Source organism: Myxine glutinosa (assembly GCF_964187855.1).
Source record: "Myxine glutinosa chromosome 12 unlocalized genomic scaffold, kmMyxGlut1.1 SUPER_12_unloc_2, whole genome shotgun sequence".
NCBI lineage: Eukaryota > Metazoa > Chordata > Myxini > Myxiniformes > Myxinidae > Myxine > Myxine glutinosa.
This window is the reverse complement of record NW_027616356.1, coordinates 596,020-615,851: the sequence shown is the minus strand read 5'-3', so window position 1 is coordinate 615,851 and position 19,832 is coordinate 596,020. Positions and strand designations below refer to the sequence as shown.

The following is a 19,832-nucleotide window of genomic DNA, read 5'->3' as shown; positions in this document are numbered from 1 at the left end:
TGAAAGAGTGAAGGTGAGCAGAGAGCCTAGATTTTGCCAGTTTAACCAGAAGAGGACTGCTGGCAGATCTTGTGCAACCTGTAGGAATATTTGGCGGACAGAGCACAGAGAGAGCTGGGGGAGCGAGGCCGGAGAGGAGTCCGCAGAAGACAGAAAGACCACCAACCTGCCTGTGGTGAGTGAGTGAAAGGCCCTCGGAGTTAGCTTCATCGCAGGAGATTCCAATGATTCTGAAAGCTTTGGTTTCAACAGCGTGAAGCCGAGCTAGGTGTGAGGCAGGAGCACCGGCCCAGAGTGGAGAGAAGTATCCATTGAGCTGCGGATGAAAGCCTTGTATGTGGTGAGGAGCTCAGGTGTGCCAAGGAAGGACCTCGCACGATGGAGGATGCCCAGTCGGCGACTGGCTTTGGAGGCCAGCTTGGAAATGTGGTTTTCCCAAGAAAGATCATGGCAGATAGTGAGACCCAAAAGCTTGAGCGACAGAACTTCTTGGAGAGGATTGTTGAGAAAGTAGATGGGAAGGTTTTCCAGTTGGTCTTTTCGGAGAGACATAGTGAGAGTGTGAAATTTGTCAGGATTGAAAGACATGTTCCACTTGTTTGACCAGTCTGTGATTTTGTCCAGGTCTGCAGAGAGTGAGGATGCTGCAGGCTGCCGATCTGAGGGATGAGGAATGGAGCGGCAGAGAGTGGAGTCATCAGCAAAGAGATAGAGAGGATTTTCCAGAGAGTCGGAGAGATCATTGATGAAGACCAGAAAAAGCACAGGGCCCAGAACACTACCTTGGGGAACTCCAGCCTGAACAGGAAGGGGAGATGAGAGAAATCCATTCAGGGCCACACGTTGACTATGACCAGAGAGTCTTTTCCTTTCAAGTTTTTTTTTCTTTTTCCTTCGACCTGCCGTTATCTCTCCCTGACTATAAATACAACTTGCTTTTTGAAATGCTTCAAGAAAAATGGTTCCCAAGGCATATTTGGGACCCTTTTCTCCATTTGCACATAAAAGGGAAAAGGGCAATAAACAGTCTATTAAATTGTGATTGGGTTGTTCTTAAAAGTGTAAAGACCATACCCCGTCATGCGTACATGTGTGTACACCACGTTACATCGATAATTGTGTGGTTTGGAAATGCCTTGGTCACATGTAGAGGTGTGGTAATTACACAAGTCGGTCCGTGGTTAACAAGGTCATGGTGTCGACGTTAACATGATTTTTACACTTGTATAGGTGTCTCTTTTCAAGCCTGGTGTTGGCTTAGCGGTTCGGGTGGTGGGCTTAGGATCCTAGGATCCTGGGTTCGAATCCCGGTCGATCGCTGAATTAACGCCAGGGGGGTTGACTCAGCCTGTCATCCTTCCGAGGTCGGCTAATTGAGTACCAGTTCACTGGTAATTCCCTGTGTGTCGTAAAAGGCGACAAACAGGGTTGGCGGCAGGAAGGGCATCCGGCCGTAAAACATTGCTTCAAAAAGGGGACCAACAAAAACAACAACAACCACGGTGCCCGAAAAAGGCCAACCCCCGCTTTGCGGGGAAAAATGGCCTCTAAAGGTGTTTTTAAATTTTTTTATAGGTGTCTCTTTTGCCGAGAGCGAATGCAAAACTAACTGATGATATTTTGAGATGTTCTTGATATAACCTGCATGTCCATGCTGCTGATGCAGTGCCTCCTGTGGGTTATAGAAGAAATCGGTAATTTATTCAGGGTACAGGTGACAACTTGGCAATTTTTAATAAAGGATTCCGTGGGATGTCAACTTTCACAAACTAATGATATAGTAGACGGGACACCCGCTTTGACGTCCATCCGTCATGCAACGCCCCTCCTGCGATAAACACCTTCCGACAGTTTATAGTCAGGTCAGTATATTGCAGAGATGTAGACAAGTCTCAAGTCAAGTGTCACGTCATAATGTCATACGTCATAATGTCATACGTCATAGACCGTGGTTACGTGTAAGCCTTTAATACTCAAAAAAGGTTGACACGAGTCATGAGCTTGATGATTTTATTTGGGCATGTGTACTCCAAAATATAAATGACAGTTGCCTTCATTCAAACTCCTTGACCAGGCTCAGTGGTGTAATGGTTATATTTGGTGAGCAGAATGTTTACAATTGATAACGAAACTCAGTGAGCTGACTGGATCTTTTGCGTGTTATTAGTCCCCTACTGGTGTACACCGGAGGGGACTATAGGTTTGCACTCCGTCCCTCCGTCCGTCAGTCCGTCACGCAAAGAGCAGTTTTCCGGACTTTTTTTCTAAACGCTTAACGCTAAAGATTTCAAACTTGGCACATGGTTTCCTCATGATAAGTTACAGGTCAAGTTCGAACTTCACGACGTTTCGATCATTTTTGTCAGTTATGGCACTTTGAACTTTGGGAATTCTGATAATTCTGATGATCCTTAACTCAGTGCCATTTTAAGTTTTAATTTCCTTTAAAAAAGATTTTCTCTGCAATAATTGGACCAATTGAGATCAAAGTTTCACCGTAGGAGGGACTCCGTCTGTGGGATATTTGAATGGTAATTATGACGCCACAGGTCACGTGGTTCGGCCGCCATATTGTTTTTCGTGAAAACACAAAAACCCCTTTTTCTCTGCAACGGCTGAACAGATCGAGGCCAAACTTTGCACGCCGGATCGCATACCCATGACGAACAAAAAATTCAGCGAGCATGACATCATGCGTCACATGGTTTCAGAGTTATGACGTTTTTAAGCATGAACCTTTAAAACCGAGCTCCTGCCTCATTTTTGATCCAATCGAGGGGAAACTTCACAGATCTGTTGAGCATGTCTGTCTACTAAAATGTCCTTTTGGAATTTGCGATAGGGCACGTGGTTTGGCAGGTATCGTTAATTAAACGAAAATATTTTTAAAATGGATATCTTGTTTATTCTAGAGTTCTCCTAAAGCCGCACCGCGCACCCCCAGCCTCGTCTCGCGAACGTCAACAGCGCGACACAGCGCGCGCTTTCGGGAGGGGCGGAGCCAAGCCGAACAACATATATATATGCACATCGATCATTGATCGTGAACCGGAAAATATAATAAATTACTGATATTTAGCGACTCAAAAGGTTCTTTATCAAAAACTTATTTTCTCGTGCTTCTGCTGACCTGTCTGCAAGCTACAGAAGAGCAAGCTACTCGAAGTCCCGAGTGCGAATCACAGGTGAGCCCGTCCTGAGGTAATTAGCGATTGGGAACGATTCGGAACCTGTGGATAAATAACCCTTGGTAATTTCCCCAAGAGTTTTCCGAACGACAGACTGCCGGTAGGGGACATGTATTGCAGCGCAATACTCAGAATGCTTGTTAATCTTGGTGATTCCACTCCGAATATACCCTCGGAATCTATGCCATGCGACGGATAACGAAGTGAAGCGCGCATGCGCAGAGAGCAGCAGCAAGCTACAGAGTGATGCTCGGTCTCGACGGTGTAATGGTGATAACGTCCTCTGTGTGTCGTTGGTTGTTATCTCCATATGCGGGTTTTTGAAGGTGGAGCGGAGTCCTCCCGGGACTCGAAGTATCCACCCCCGCTTTGGTGAAGGATTGCGATTCATGAGCGAAGTTGTGAAGTTGTGTTCTCACAGTTTTGTTCCAAGGGATCTTTTCAAGATCATCACTGAGCTCCGTACAGCCTCCAACTGTAGTTTGTTTGTGGTAATATTCCCAGGGATGGTTTTCAAAATGTCAGTGAGGTTCTTCTTTAGCATTCTTGTTGCTCCAATTATCACTGGTACAATTTTAACGATCTCCAGCTTCCAAGATCTCTTGACATCATTTTTAAGATCCTGGTATTTCGTCATTTTCTTGGTTTCTGCATTATTAAGGCCAAATTCGCTGGGTACTGATATCTTGATCAGCAATGCTGTCTTTTCCTTTTTGTTCCCGAGTACTCTCTCCGGCCGCAATGCTTTGTTAGCTTTGCTCTCACTGGATGAGATCATCACGTCATCCTGGGTCTGGCAATGTATTGTTACGGGTGACGGGGTTGAGGACCAGAGTCCCAAACGTCACTCCCGACAAAGTGTGTTACAGAGTGACTAATGTCAGCGACCCTAGGTCCTATCCCCAGCCCGCCGGGCCGATGCCCGCAAGCTGACCGAGTAGTTTTTGGAAGGTTGAATTTTTGGTTTGGTGCAAGGAGTAGAGGCTCTAGAGTTTAGATTGCCACACTGGCTGCTCAGGGGAGGCTTGCAACCAGATCCGAAAAATGTCAATCAAACAAAATGAAATCTTTATTATAATAGAGCAAACGTATATGGTTATGTATGTTTATATGCGACCAGAAACGTCTTCTTCTTCTTCAAATAAAATTAACACCCAAAACACAGTCCGTGAACCCTTAATTACGTTTAGACTGCTGCGACCCTTCAGACCTTTGACGATCATTTAAGTCCCCCAAGATCCTTAAGACCCCTGAAGACCCGAAACACCCTTAAAGACCCAGGAGACCCCGAAGACCCAAAACACTCCGAAGATACAAAAGACCCAAAGACCCTTAAAGACCCAGAGGAACCAAAAGACCCAAAAACCCCTGAAGACACCGAAGACCCAAAATACCCTTAAAGGCCCAGAGTATCCAGGAGACCCTGAATACCCAAATGGCCCTAAAGACCCAAAACATCGTGAATACCCAAAAGACACCGAAATGGTCAAAGACGCCTAGATCCCTCTGAAACGACGTGTGGTGAGGCGCACGGAGCATGCTGAGTCACGCTGGTACAATCTATTTACTTCACATAATGCAAAATGATACAATAAGCAAATCATACAAGTATAACGATGGACTTGATTAATGAATATTGAATAATGACAGACTGAATTGATTAACACAGGCCACATACATCCGATACGAAAGGCCGACACATCACACACAGAGACCCTCTATCTAACACAGGGAAAGGAAAGGGAAGCAAATTTAAAAAAACAATATTCGCAGGGAATTCAAATATAACAGGATACGAGGAAGGGAATGGAATGGGGTTCAGGTCTGTTTGAAGGGCAGTTTCATCGACGTTCGTCAGAGCGGGGCTTGGCGGGAACAAACGTGAATGTACCAATCGTCACGCTCTGCGATTCCTTTCTCCTTTGATCCTTTTCCTTTCATCAACCTCCTCCATGCAACACAGCAAATCCCTCTGGAGGTTCATTGAGGTTGACTTATTCATATAGCACACGCCGAGCCCGTTCACAGCATGAAGCATAATATAGCGTTTTCCACAGGGACCCAAAGAAGCACCCTTTTACAGAGAATATGGTCTTTTCCTTTTTGTCCACCTCCTTCATGCACATTGAATCTTCATATAGTTCGCAGATATCGAGCCCTTCATGCCAACACGTTCAAGCCCTTCACGCCGCGAGCAAAGATTCTTTTTTACCGCGCCGCCAAACGATGCTCTTCTTCTTCTTCTTACTCTTTTTCCGTACTTTCTTGCTTGAAAGAAAAAGGGTTGAATCCTTTTTAAAGCTGTTTTGTGCACCACCACCAACAGGCAAAACCACATGGTGTAAAGGGAGTGGATATAGGGTAAATTTTAAGAAAAAAGGAAAAATAAATACGAAAAGGTCCTATTTGGGATCCCACAGCTGACCTGGTATTTCTACGCAATACACACTAAACGACACAAATCGTCTATCCATGCTTTGTAAACGATTGACATTCCCACAAATGTAACGGTATCAATATGCTGGTTATACCGGTATAATTTTTCATATCGATATACCAGTGTCCCGAAAGAAATATTTATATTCACAAAAATATCGGTTTTACAGTCGTGGCCAAAAATATAGGCACCCTTGCACTTTTTAAAATAACTCTCTAAAAATTAAAAATTTCTCTCCAAAAATAAGTTGAAATTGACAAAAGTATTTGGTCTCCACAATTCTCTATTTCACCGTTAATATTACAGAACCTTTGTTTTTAAATCGGAAAATAAAAATAAAGTGCATTGACAAAATTATTGCCACCCAAGACTTAATATTTGGTAGCACAGCCTTTGGACAAAATAACTGCAGTCAAGCGCTTCCCATACCCATGAATGAGCTTCCTCCACCTCTCTACTGGCAGTTTGGCCCACTCTTCTTGTGCAAACTGCTCTTAATTCTCCCAGATTTGAAGGGTGCTTCTCCCGACAGCTGTTTTCAGATCTCCCCAGATCTCATTGCCCATGTCAATACTTTGCGTGGAACCCTATCGAATGCTTTCTCCAGATCAACAAACCCAAGAAACAACTTCTTCCTCTTCTCCATGTACTTCTCCTGCAACTGCCTCACAATAAAAAGCGCGTCTGTTCAACCCAGTGACCCAGTTCACTGCGAAAATGACACTCAGGACAGTGATGAAGATAGTCAGGTTCACTATGTTAACAAATATAATTTCTTTCAAAATTTTGGGATTGGCAAACCTGTACATTTTTGGAATCTTCAGAGCCTGGAGAATCTGAAAATCAATGTTGGCATTTGCACAGACACCTGCATGGCCGCCATTTTGGATTTTGAAAATGGCCGCCATAAAATACATATTTTGCACGATCTCGGCTTCTAGTCAACCTAGAAACTTAATTAAATATGCTAATCCTATGTTTTCTGGGTCAAGGAATCCAATAAAGGCCTCAAAATAGTGCTCAGGATTATAGAAAAGCAACAAACAAAGGTAATTGAAAACCATTGTCTTTATATTTGTGATATAACTGTATTACATAATACATGATATTGCAAGTCCTGTGAAGTTATAGGTTGTTATAGGAAGATATAGGTAGTATCAGATTGAACTATAAGTCCTATACACAGGATCTACGAGGTCTATACCGTTCAGGAATATGCTTTTACAGATCTTCATCACTGTCCTGAGTGTCATTTTCGCAAAGGTGTCTCCGCAAATGTAAACATTAATTTTTGGATTCCTCATGCTCTGAATATTCCAAAAATGTATAGTTTTCCTAATCTACCAAAATTTTGAACGAAAAAACATTGTGAACCTGACTATTTCGTCGATCTTCACTTTCCTCCTTATCCTGTTCAATGGGATTTAAATCTGGACTAATTGCTGGTCACTTCACAACAGCCCAGCGTTTTGTCTTGAACCATTCCTGGGTGCTTTTTGAAGTGTGTTTGGGGTCATTGTCCTGCTGCAAGACCCATGACCTTCGACGGAGACCCAGCTTTCTGACACTGGGTTGAACATTGCGCTCCAGAATGCCTTGGTAATCTCCTGATGTAATGATGCCATGCACACATTCAAGGCACCCAGTGTCAGAGGCAGCACAGCAACCCCAAAACATCACTGAACCTCCTCCATGTTTGACTGTAGGGAAGGTGTTCTTTTCTTTGAATGTTTCATTTTGTTTTCTGTAAACGTAGAGATGATAGTCCCTTGTGTTGGGCTAGCGGCTAGGGTGCCAGCTTAGGATCCAAGGATCCTGGGTTCGAATCCCGGTCGATCGCTGAATTAACGCCAGGGGGGTTGACTCAGCCTGTCATCTTTCCGAGGTCGGCAAATTGAGTACCAGTTCACTGGTAATTCCCTGTTTATCGTAAAAAGGCGACAAACAGGGTTGGCGGCAGGAAGGGCATCCGGCCGTAAAACATTGCTTCAAAAAGGGGACCAAAAAAACAACAACAACCACGGTCCCCGAAAAGGCCAACCCCCGCTTTGCGGGGAAAAATGGCCTCTAAACGGTGGGTTTTTTTTAAACGTAGAGATGATGTGCTTTACCGAAAAGCTGTAATTTGGTCTCATCTGTCCACAGGAAATTCTCCCAGAAGGATTTTGGCTTGTTCAGGTGTGTTTTGGCAAACTCCAGTCGGACTTTCTCATGTCTCTCTCTAAGCAGTGGGTTCCTCCTGGGTCTCCTACCATAGAACCCCCTTTCATTGAGGCCGCGATGGCAATACCGGTACCGGTGCTCTGCGATGGCAATACCTGCCTGTGCCGATTACCAAATCTCGCTTTAAAAGTTAAAACAAATACGTTTTCAAAAGACGTTGAAGGAGGGGGTAAAATAACCATTCTCATCATGGGGAAGAAAAGCCCCATGTGGGAGGGAATACGTTTAGTTGATCAATGCATCTCTCAATCCCTCTTTAATCCCTCCATCTATCGATCCATTTTTTTTCAATCCCTCTTTAATCCCTCCAATTTATCGATCCATTTTTCAATCCCCCTTTAATCCCCCCAACTATCGATCCATCTTTCAATCCCTCTTTAATCCCTCCATCTATCAATCCATATGTTGACCCTTTTTGAACTTCAGCTAACCATCCATCACCGGTCCCTCACCCTTTAGCTTCCAAACAGTAACTCAGTCCTCACGATCCTGCCCGTTTTGCCTTTCAAACCAGATAACTCCCATGGGAAAGTTCCCACACCTAAATTCACCTGATCACTCATCTCAAACCCCGTAACTCCCATGGGAAACTTCCCCCACCTGAATCTTCCCTCCCCTCCTCCTTTCGCCTCCCAACCCCCACTTCACACCATTCCCTTCAAACTCCTCCCCTCCACCCCCCACTCCTTTTCATTCCACAACCGAAACCATCCCTCAACCACTATTTCACTAATTACCCTATTAATCTATCGATCATTACCGCTTTACACAAAAAAGGTGCTAAAACATATCCCTGCAACTACAGACCAATCAGCCTGCTCCCAATAATCAGCAAGGTCATGGAATCAATCATCGCTTCGGATATGAAATCTTTCCTCTTCTCCAATGGCTTGATCTCTGATCATCAATTTGGTTTCAGACCTGGTCACTCTGCTCTGGACATGCTGCTTCTGCTGTCTCAACAATGGATGGAGGTCCTCAATGCCAAACAGGAAATTAAAGCCGTCTCCCTTGACATTTCACGTGCCTTCAATACGGTCTGGCACCCCACCCTGCTCAACAAACTCTCCTCGTATGGTATCCATGGAAACCTCCACGTATGGCTTGCAGACTTCCCTACCGGTCGCAGTCAACGTGTGGCCCTGAATGGAATTCTCTCATCTCCCCTTCCTGTTCAGGCTGGAGTTCCTCAAGGCAGTGTTCTGGGCCCTGTGCTTTTACTGGTCTTCATTGATGATCTCTCTGACTCTCTGGAAAATCCTCTCTATCTCTTTGCTGATTACTCCACTCTCTGCCGCTCCATACCTCATCCCTCCGATCGGCAGGCAGCAGCTTCTTCACTCTCTGCAGACCTGGACAATATCACAAACTGGTCAAACAAGTGGAACATGTCTTTCAGTCCTGGGAAATCTCACACTCACTTGGTCTCTCCGAAAAGATCATCTGGACAACCCTCCCATCTACTTTCTGAACAATCCTCTTGAAGAAGTTCTGTCACTCAAGCTTTTGGGTCTCACTATCTGCCATGATCTTTCCTGGGAAAACCACATTTCCAAGCTGGCCTCCAAAGCCAGTCCCTGACTGGGCATCCTCCGTCGTGTGAAGTCCTTTCTGGTCATTTCTGAGCTCCTCACCACATACAAAGCTTTCATCCGCAGCTCAATGGAATACTGCTCTCCCTCTGGGCTGGTGCTCCTGCCTCACACCGAGCTCGGCTTCACGCGGTTGAAACCAAAGCATTCAGAATCATTGGAATCTCCTGTGATAAAGCTGATTCTGAGGGCCTTTGTCTCTCTCACCGCAGGCAGAGGTAGGTGGTCTTTGTCTTCTACCAACTCCTCTCCGGCCTTGCTCCCCCTGCTCTGTCTGTGCTCTGCCCCCCAAATATTCCTGCAGGACGCGCAAGATCTGCCAGCAACCCTCTTCTGGTGAAACTGCCAAAATCAAGACTCTCTGCTCACCTTTAATCTTTCACTCCTTCATTCGTCTTTTCTCCCTGCTCTGGAACAAACTCCCACACTCTCTTCAATCCATCTCCTCCCTCCAGGTCTTTGAAACAGCTGTTCACCACCATCTCTTGTCTTCCCCCATCCAAAACCTTGATGTTTTCTACCCCCGTTAAAACACGCCAAATCCGCCTCTTTCAATCTCCAACTTCTTTCCTGAAATTCCTCGAAGTGTTAATTTGCTTTGTACCGTGTACCGCTCCCTCCTCCCCCAGCCCTCCCCCTTCCACAGATCTGCCGACATCCCTGTTCTCTACTGTTGTTGTGCTTGTGTGCTTCCTTCTCTCTCCCCCTCTTGTCTCTCACTCCCTTCATTGTATGTTTTATGTGTCTCTGCATGTTTTCATGTCAGCATTAGCTCTTACACTAGCCTTGATACTGTATCCTCAAAAAAATAATAAAAATCTCAGTTACCTCAGTACAATGGACTGGGGTTGCCTCGTTAACTCATTACCTATAAATGATATAAAATACAAAGGATCCCTGAGCAAGTCAACATGTGTAAATCACCTGGAATTAGATTTTCCTTTTCTTCCCTGAAAAACTCTCCAATTAAACCCATTACAGGTGATTATTGGCACTACTATTGGTGTCATTGCATGAGATAAAAACAGCTGCTTGTTTAGGGTTTAGCGCTTAGGTGTAGGGAGGTGGGGTCTGTGCCGATAGATATTGAATACAATACCAATATCCGCCACTTGAGCTATAATATTGTTTCGTTTATGGAGGTAGGTAAGATAATACAGTAGGAAAGGTAGAATTGTCTTGAAATAGTATGGACCGTGTGACGTGTAGGAGCATTTTGATGTAATAAGTAGGGAAAACGTAGCTTAAGGTTCTGTTTTCAAATGTGTTTCATACGGGGGATGATGCCGTGCTAATTATTGTTGGGTTTAAGGTTAATTTTCCCTGTGCGTCAAACCTGTTGCCATCCCTAAAATTTATGACACTGCCAGCCATTTATGACACAGCCGGCCATTAATCACGCTTTATGAACTGCTGGCCAAGCTAAGCCCGCCTCCATGGACACTATACAGCAAAGACCCGCCCAGGAGAGGCGGAGCGACTGTGATTTGGTGGGTGGGAGAAACAGGGCCGATAGGCCACGCTTCCCGAGTGACGCGGCGGATGACGTGGGCGAGCTGAAAAGAGAAGCTTTGCGATTGGCTCTCACCAGAGATGGTTGAGAAGCGGTTGGTATTTGCTCGAGCAAGTTTTTTGGTGTTCCTGAAAAGAGCGGTTGGTGCATCGGGATTGTGAGGGAGCCTCAACTGTTGGGCTCTTTGGTGGGTTGGAGGCCATGCTGTCTTTTCCAAAGTGGAGGAGAAACAGAGGGCCGTCTTCATGACTCGCCTCATCCCTGGGTGTGCACGGCGCCTTCGACTCACGGCGTTCGGCGTCGCCATTTTTGTCAGTTTTCCCACCTGGTGGCTCCGGACCCCACTGCTGCCGACCTCACCAAAAGGACCCATTGGGGCCAGATAATTGAAAAAGGGATATTTTTATTTTATTACCTTTCCCCGTGTGCGTGGTTCGTGTCCGTGTTGGAGGTAACTCAAGTTAGCAATTTTACCTCGACCTTAATTTTCATCCTGCTCCTTTATTTTATTATCAATCATCATTGTTGCATTTTTGGTGTTGCGTTTCAAAATAAACCTGTGTGTTTTGTGTAGTTGAATGCCTCGTGTCTCTCCCATCTTGCGCACGCAATAACCGCCATATTGGAGGTTGCCTTTGGAGTTAAAGCTGGTTCGGCTTGTCTGTCCCAGGCTGGTCTTGACTAGCTCGGGACGCGACAATATTTACTGAGCTATCTAACCGAGCACTCGCCTGCTACCTACGATTAACGCTTGATGAAGTTAATGGTAATCGACTTTTGTCTTTATAAATTACCCTTCAACAATAGTGTAAGTGAAGGACAAAACTGAACCCCTTTTCACCTCTCAGCCCAAATTGGGCTAAGGGGTATTGTCGTCCGGGTGTCCGTCAACTTTTGGTTTCCGTCAATTTCAATTTTCAAGGAGAACGGCTTGTCCGATTAATCCATTTTTGCAGTGTGTGTTGGGGTTGAGTAGAGGAAGGTTCCTTTCGAAAATGGGCGCGCTGCGATTTTCAATATGGCCGCCACGGCAGCCATCTTGAAATTGGTTTCTGTCAAGTTCGAGCAGAATGGCTTGTCCGATTAAATTCATTTTTGCAGTGTGTGTTGGGGTTGGTTAGAGGAAGGTTCCTTTCGAAAATGGGCATGCTGCGATTTTCAATATGGCCGCCACGGTAGCCATCTTGAAATTGGTTTCCGTCAATTTCGAGCAGAACGGCTTGTCCGATTAAATCCATGTTTGCAGTGTGTGTTGGGGTTGGGCAGAGGAAGGTGCCTTTCGAAAATGGGTGCGCTGCGATTTTCAATATGGCCGCCACGGCAGCCATCTTGAAATTGGTTTCCGTCAATTTCGAGCAGAACGGCTTTTCCGATTAAATCCATTTTTGCAGTGTGTGTTGGGGTTGAGTAGAGGAAGGTTCTTGGGTGCGCTGCGATTTTCAATATGGCCGCCACGGCAGCCATCTTGAAATTGGTTTCCGTCAATTTCAAGCAGAACGGCTTGTCTGATTAAATCCATTTTTGCAGTGTGTGTTGGGGTTGAGTCGAGGAAGGTTCCTTTTGAAAATGGGCATGCTGCGATTTTCAATATGGCCGCCACGGCAGCCATCTTGAAATTGGTTTCCACCATACATGGGCTGAGGGGTTACGCCCGCTTTGCGGTGCTACTTATCACTCTTTATCAACCAAATTCTCTGTTGTACAATTGCCATAATTTGTAAAGATTGAGTGCATGATGTATGCTGTGGATTACCATGTCAATTTGTTCATATATGATGTACACATCATGGACCATTGGACGGTTACGTATTTTTGGAAACTGCTTTAAAAAATAATACCAATAAATCTATTGATTTTTTAAATTTTTTTTATACTGGTATATACTGGTATGAGCCAACCAATTATATCGATACCAATGGAGCCCAAATCCTACGTGAGCATTATGTCCTTGTTTTCAATTATTGCTTTTGGTTCATGTTTCCATGAGTTTTCTGGAACTGTGATATTGAAATTTCTGCAGATGTCAGTGGATTACTCAACATACCTTGTTGTACCTTTGGGTGTACAGCTGCTTTGACATGAGTTTTTTTTACATCCCGATAGGAGGTGACTCATGCTTTCTGTTTCTACCTTGCAGAACCTACACTTGTCCGATTGACTCAGCCCTGCCATCTTTTTAAAGCCACTGGTGTAGTGTCTTTGGTCTTGGGCATTAATGATAATTTGTTCACCATCTCAGTTGAGCTGACCTCTTCTTAGTCATTACAGTGATCCTTCTTTGTCTATACCCAACCTGTCCAACTTTTTTATTCTTTTATTATCATTAAAAAAAAACATTTCCTTGCTTTTTTGTCTTTCTCCCAGCTGTCACTATATATCTTCTGGTATTTCATCTTGTATTTTTCTTTTTTGCAATCGTTGGGGCTGTATTTGTTGCTGTTTTGGTTTGGTGTGTGACATATTCTAATCGCACCTGTTTTTGGATTTATTTTTTTTGCAAGGTGAGTGAGATAGATACCTTTTTTGGTTTGTTGTGTTCATGCTTGTACACAAATTGTATTTGGTAGTCTGTTGAGCTTTTCACGTGCTCTTGCTAATCCTATAGTCGGCGCTCTGTGTACTTGATTGAGTTCCATCGGGCTGCCACATTCTTCCCTTGGCAGGTACATTCTTAAGATGCACTGATTTTTGTGGATAGTGAGGAGTTTCCTTGTTTTGTTATCTAGTTTTTTGATATCTGCTTGTGGCCAGTTTACTATTCCGCAGCTCTACTGGAACACTGGTACGGCTAGTTGGTTTATAGCTTTGATTTTGTTTCTTGGGGTGAGATGTTTTCAGGACCAGCCTCGTTCTACACATTTATTCTTTGGTAATTGTCTTGTGCAATTTTTATATTGTCTGTTTTTGTTGGTCTACCTTGCAGGAATATGCACTTGGCACACTTATCTAGGCCAAATTCCATTTGGATGTTGTCTGAGAACGGTTTCACTACTTTCAGTTGTTCTGCCAATTTTTCGTTGTTCGGTACAAAGAGGTTTATATCATCCACATACAGGAGATGGGTCACCTTTCTTGTTTTCCTGGATGCTCTTTTATTGGATGTTAGGGTGTATCTGTGTCCTTGCTCATTAATGAGATTACTTAGTGGGTCCAGGGCCAGGCAAAACAGGAGAGGAGAAAAGCTGTCTCCTTGGAAGATCCCGAGTCATGTCTTTACTCGTGGTAATTCATTCTTTCCTTCTGAGTGCTGCAGGATTGGTGTGGTATTCCATAGATCCATAGCTTTCTCATTCAGCTTGATTATTTGGGGATTTATCTTGTACATTTGTGTGCACTTTATCATCCATGAATATGGGACACTGTCAAAAGCTTTTTATAGTATATCCATGCTGTGGACAATTTTGTTCTTGTATTACAATTAACAATTTGTGTTTTATTGTAAGCAACATAATTAGGAATGCAAAACGAACAGCAAAGGTGAGGCAAAGGAATGTAGATCGCTTATGGTGTGGGATCCCAAACTGCACCTTGCAGGTGTGCTAAGGGGTGTTTGATGCTAAGGGATGAAATTTTGTGGTATTTCTCTGATGCATCACTTAGAAAATCCATTTTTGTTTTCTTTAGAACTGAACTCCTTGGGGAAAGAAAGTCTGCTGGAGGACCTCGCATTGGAGTTCAACTCTTGGGTGATCGTGTCACCCGAACGGCTCCAGATGGCACACGTACTTGGCCTTCGTGACGTTTTTAGGGTTGAGCAGGGAAGTGGCCGCTTCAGGGTAAAAGATCCTAAATCTCGCCAATTTGACAATCAATCATCGGAGATAACCATCATTCCTACAGGTCGACTTGTCCCTGAACGCAGACCATGGCTGTATGTGGTGCCTTACTCGGACCATTCGCCTCTCTGTGAGCTGCGAATGTTTGTACAGGCCCTGTGGCCTGCAAAGGTCAGACCTATAGTTAAGAATGGCAGATATAAAGCTAACTTGTATGACTTGCTTGGTGTTTCACCTTCTGCTAGCTGTGCTCCACTTGTACCTGAGAGTGTCAAACGTTTCATGAGGTTGGCATGCACCTGGAATCGGACTCTCTGCCTCCATGCTCTACCTGTTCCTCTGCGTCCTCTGCTTATTCGGCCTAAAGCCATTCACCCAGGAATCAGATTTGAGTCTGATGAAATACCAGGATCTTGTGAGTCAAACACTCGTGGACAGGGTAAGCTGTTATATGAGGGTGCAGGTGACCCATGTTCTGGTAGCAAGGGGAATGTGCCATGCAAACGTGGAAGCATGCGTATGGCACGCACAGGTGGTGGGCCATTCCTGGAGGGCGAAGACGATGGGCTGCACATGGATAAAAAGTTGTTGAATCAAATACTTACTCAAAGTGCACCCTCGAAAACGGTGCTTGTTGAAGCACACACTTCAACAGCACAGGAACACCGGGCTGCCGTTGAACCTCGCAGACTCTATTCCAACAGTAGCTCGGTACCGATTCGACCAAAAACCACTACTTTGAGCCCTGAGGTTTTATCCAATCGATCAAAATGGCAAAGTAAGGTGGAACCACAAGTGAAAACCCCATGGTGGGCAACATCCATTATGCCACACTGTGGAACTGATGTCGCTATAAATGCATACGTTCAAAATGTCCTGGCAGAGTTTGGATACCAAGATCCCACCTAATGTGCTTTCCTTCCTTTGAACAAATCTGATCACTCTATGCTCTTATTACCTTTCCTTACCCACTTGTCATTCTTTTCGAACTTTCCCCTATGTCTTATCCCTTCCATTGTTGTTTTAATTTCACCCTCTTCATTGTATCTTATTGTTTTGTACCAAGAGTAATTTATTTTTTCTCGAATCCTCCTTTCCTTCATAATACAGTACGGAATATTGTTACCCACCAGAAATTTTCCACATTTAATAATTTAACACTCGTATACAACATGCTTGTAAACCATCTGAGTCGAGTCGAAGGTAGATTGGTGAACAATTCCCAAGCTGTTGGGATTCTCGAGGTTAGGGTTTGTTGGGGTAAGGGCTTTTTATGGTTGTTAGGGTTTTTCACAAAGGCATGATTGATTCGGTTGAATATTGGAATTTGATGAAACTAACTGTATAAATATTTAAATATATTTTTGTTTTCTTTTTTTGATGTCACATTGTTACTTTTCCTTGATTCTGCTTAAACAACAACAACAACAACAACATGCATTTTAAGGCCATTTTCCCCGCTAGAGCGGTGGTTAGCCTTGCGGTCCCCATGACAATCTTCTCCATTTTGCCCTATTTTCTGCATCTCCCCTTGTTAACCCCTTGCCTGCATTTCTTCTTCCACCATCTTTAGCCAAGTCTTTCTCGGTCTTCCCCGTCCTCTACTTCCTTCCACATTCATTTCCATCACTCTTCTCAACCAGTCACTTTCATCCTTCCTCAACACATGACAAAACCATCTCAACCTGTTTCTCTTCACAGCATCAATCACAGGCTCTATTCCCATCATCTTTCGCAATTCATCATTTGTCTTCCTCTCTCTCAACGATACTCCACACATCCACCGAACCATTCGCATTTCCACCCTTTCCAGTCTTCGTTGCTGCTCTACGTTCATTACCCATGTCTCGCTCCCATAAATCATAACACTTCTCACACATGCAGCATACACCTTTCCCTTCAGCTTCAATGATACTCCCCTCCTCATCAGCACGCCACTCAGTTCCCGAAACTTCTTCCATGCACATCTCACTCCAGCAACCGTTGCCGAGTCTGATCCACCTTCTCCATTAAGCATGTCTCCGAGGTAGCAAAATGTTTTCACACCTTCCAGCTTCACGCTGTCTCCAAGATCCAACTCAACATTTCCTCCATCTGCAGTTCCCTCTGTGCACACCTTACATTTTAATGTAGCTGCCACTCTGGTTAATGACCCTCTCAGACCACTACATTTTTGATGAATCCACTCAGCGCACATTATACATTGAATGGAGTTCACTCCGACCCCCTTCCTGCACACAGCACATGGCCACTTCCCAGTTCTTTCCACATCACCACATGCTTTACCACTTGCCATCACCTTCCTCTTTCTGATATTCACCTTCACACCTTTTGTCTCCATACATTCCTTCCACTTGTTCATCTTTTCCTTCAGTCCATCCATACTTTCCACAATCAACACCAGATCACTGCATACAACAACTCCCATGGTAAACCCTCCTTTACGTTCTGAGCCAGCACCTCCATCACAGCTACAAATAGTAGTGGACTTAGTACCGACCCCTGATGCACTCCCACCTTCACCTCAAACTCACCACTGTTCCCGTCCTTCGTCCTTACAGCTGTGCGTGCTCTTTTGTACATTGCCATCACTACTCTGATCAACCATTCCTCCACTCCTAACTTCCTCAATGTCCATGTCACTACTTCGCGTGGAACCCTATGCTTTCTCCAGATCAACAAACCCAAGAAAGAACTTCTTCCTCTTCTCCATGTACTTCTCCTGCAACTGCCTTACAATAAAAAGCACGTCTGTCATCCTCTTCCTGGCATAAATCGAAACTGCATTTCGTCAATCTTCACTTTCTTCCTTATCCTCCTCTCCAACACCCTTTCCAATACCTTCATTCCATGCTCCAATAACTTTATCGCTCGATACGAGCCACAGTCCAGAGAGTCACCTTTCCCCTTGTATAGAGGGACGAGGGTACTCAGTTCCCAATCGACTGGAATGCGGCCTTTTTTCACCACCAGATTACAGATCTCTGTCATTCTCTTCACACCCCAACTTCCTGCTGCCTTCTACATATCTCCCACAACTCCCGTCGGCCCTCCCGCTTTTCTACTCTTCATTGCTTTTATCGCTTCCTCAACTTCCTTCTCAGTTATCTTCTCTGCCGGTCCTAAAACTGGGTTATTCTCTATGTTGCCATCCCATTCATTCTCTGTATTCAACATCATTTCCATATATCTTTTCCATCTTCCTTGAATTCCATCTGGGTCCACAACGATTTGTCCCACTTCATCCTTCAAGCAACTCACCCCCATCACATCACACCTCTCTTTCGCTATCTGCTTTGCAATCCTGAATACCACTCTCTGACCCACTTCCGAATCCAAGCGTTCTCCGAACATTTTCCTACATGCCTCCTGCGCCTTTGCTACCTCTTTCTTTGCAGCCTTCTTGGCTGCCTTATAACTATCATGCTCTGCTTTTTCTGCCCCCGTACCCTTCGCCTTCTGCCACTCCTTGAACTTCTTCCTCTTCTCGTCAATCCGCTTTCCAACTTCATCATCCTACCACCATGTTTCCGAGTGCCTTGGTGGTCCTTTTGTCCATCCACATACCTCACCAACGGCTCCCAACAGACTATCTTTCATTGACATCCAACCACTTTCAAGCTCAACCACAGCATCCTCTACCCTACTCAGCCTCTCTTTTAATGCCTCCCTCACTGTCACCTCTTTCAACCTCCACACCTTCATTCTCGGTTGGCACTTCACCCGCCGAGCTCTCCTCGCACCTTTCACCCTTATGTCGCAGACAACCAAGTGGTGCTGTGAAAGAGCCTCCTCCCCCGGGATCACCTTTGTGTCCGGGAGGTGCCCCCTATCTTGCCTACACACCATCAGGTAGTCAACGGTTGTCGTCGACCCACCTGACGTGTATGTAACAAGCTTATTATCCTCTTTCTGGAACTGAGTATTACAAATCAACAAATCAGCTCCATCAGCAAACTCCAAAATCCTTTCACCTTCTCCATTTCTCACACCATATCCGTAACCCCCATGAACTCCCTCAAAACCGTCCATACTCCTTCCCACATGTCCATTTAGGTCTCCTCCTACCACAGCAACTTCCTCATCTTTCACATTTTCCATCAGCTTCTCTATTGCACACCAGAACTTGTCCTTCTCTTCATTGCTCCGACCACCAGAACTTCAGCATATCCCGAGATGACGTTCACCAAGAGCTTTCCAATCATCATTTTCACCATCATCAACCTATCACTCACTCTAGTCACACTCACCACACTGTCTACAAACTCCTCAGAAAACAGGACACCAACGCCATGCACGCCCTCCGAGCACCCTTGCCACACAAACTTGTATTTCTGTCCCTGCCTACCCTTCACCATTCTCACACCACTTCCCTTCCATCTCGTCTCTTGCACACAACATATGTCCACTCTTCTTCTGACCAATACTTCCACCACTTCTCCTGATCTCCCTGTCATTGTCCCTACATTCCATGTCCCAAACCTCAGAAACCGATCTCCACTTCGGGCATCAGATCGGTTTTCTGAGGTTTGATTCTGCTTAAACGCAGTGAGATATATATATATTTTCCTTTTAAATGTAAAAAAAAACAAAAAAACTAGATTTGGATATTTTTCATTAAACCAAGTGATGCTGATTGTTTGAACATTTTGATTGGATTTGCCTTATTTCACCTCATTTTGCTATCTGCTTGTAGGACAATAGCTGACAATAACCTCGGTCTGCAGTCACATTCTATGGACGAGCCAAAATCCCTTCAACTCTTTTTGTGTCCCTGCCGACTAAATCACCAGAGGCGTTGTGTTTTTGGGTCGTCCATCCGTCATAGGTTTTCGTTACCACGATAACTTGAGAATGGGTGAATATATCTACAGTCGTGGCCAAAAATATTGGCGCCCTTGCACTTTTTTCAAATAACTCACAATTTCGTCCAAAAATAAGTTGAAATTGACAAAAGTATTTGGTCTCCACAATTCTTTATTTCACTGTTAATATTACAGAATCTTTGTTTTTGATTCAGAACTTAATATATCCGTTTAAATCAGGAAATAAAAATAAATGGCATTGACCAAATTATTGACACCCGAGACAATATTTGGTAGC

The 19,832-nt window shown here is 44.5% G+C and overlaps 1 protein-coding gene across 2 annotated transcripts in view; it reads left to right on the top strand.

The window, feature by feature from the left end:
- Nucleotides 1-18,448, top strand: part of LOC137437913 (5' exonuclease Apollo) — a 32,665-nt gene extending 14,217 nt beyond the window's left edge. For both annotated transcript variants that reach the window (XM_068132644.2, XM_078768664.1), the window contains exon 4: nucleotides 14,578-18,448. In XM_068132644.2, coding sequence (XP_067988745.2) covers nucleotides 14,578-15,638 — 1,061 coding nt within the window. In that variant the 3' untranslated portion in view covers nucleotides 15,639-18,448. The remainder of the gene's footprint in view (nucleotides 1-14,577) is intronic.
- Nucleotides 18,449-19,832: the final 1,384 nt, after the last annotated feature.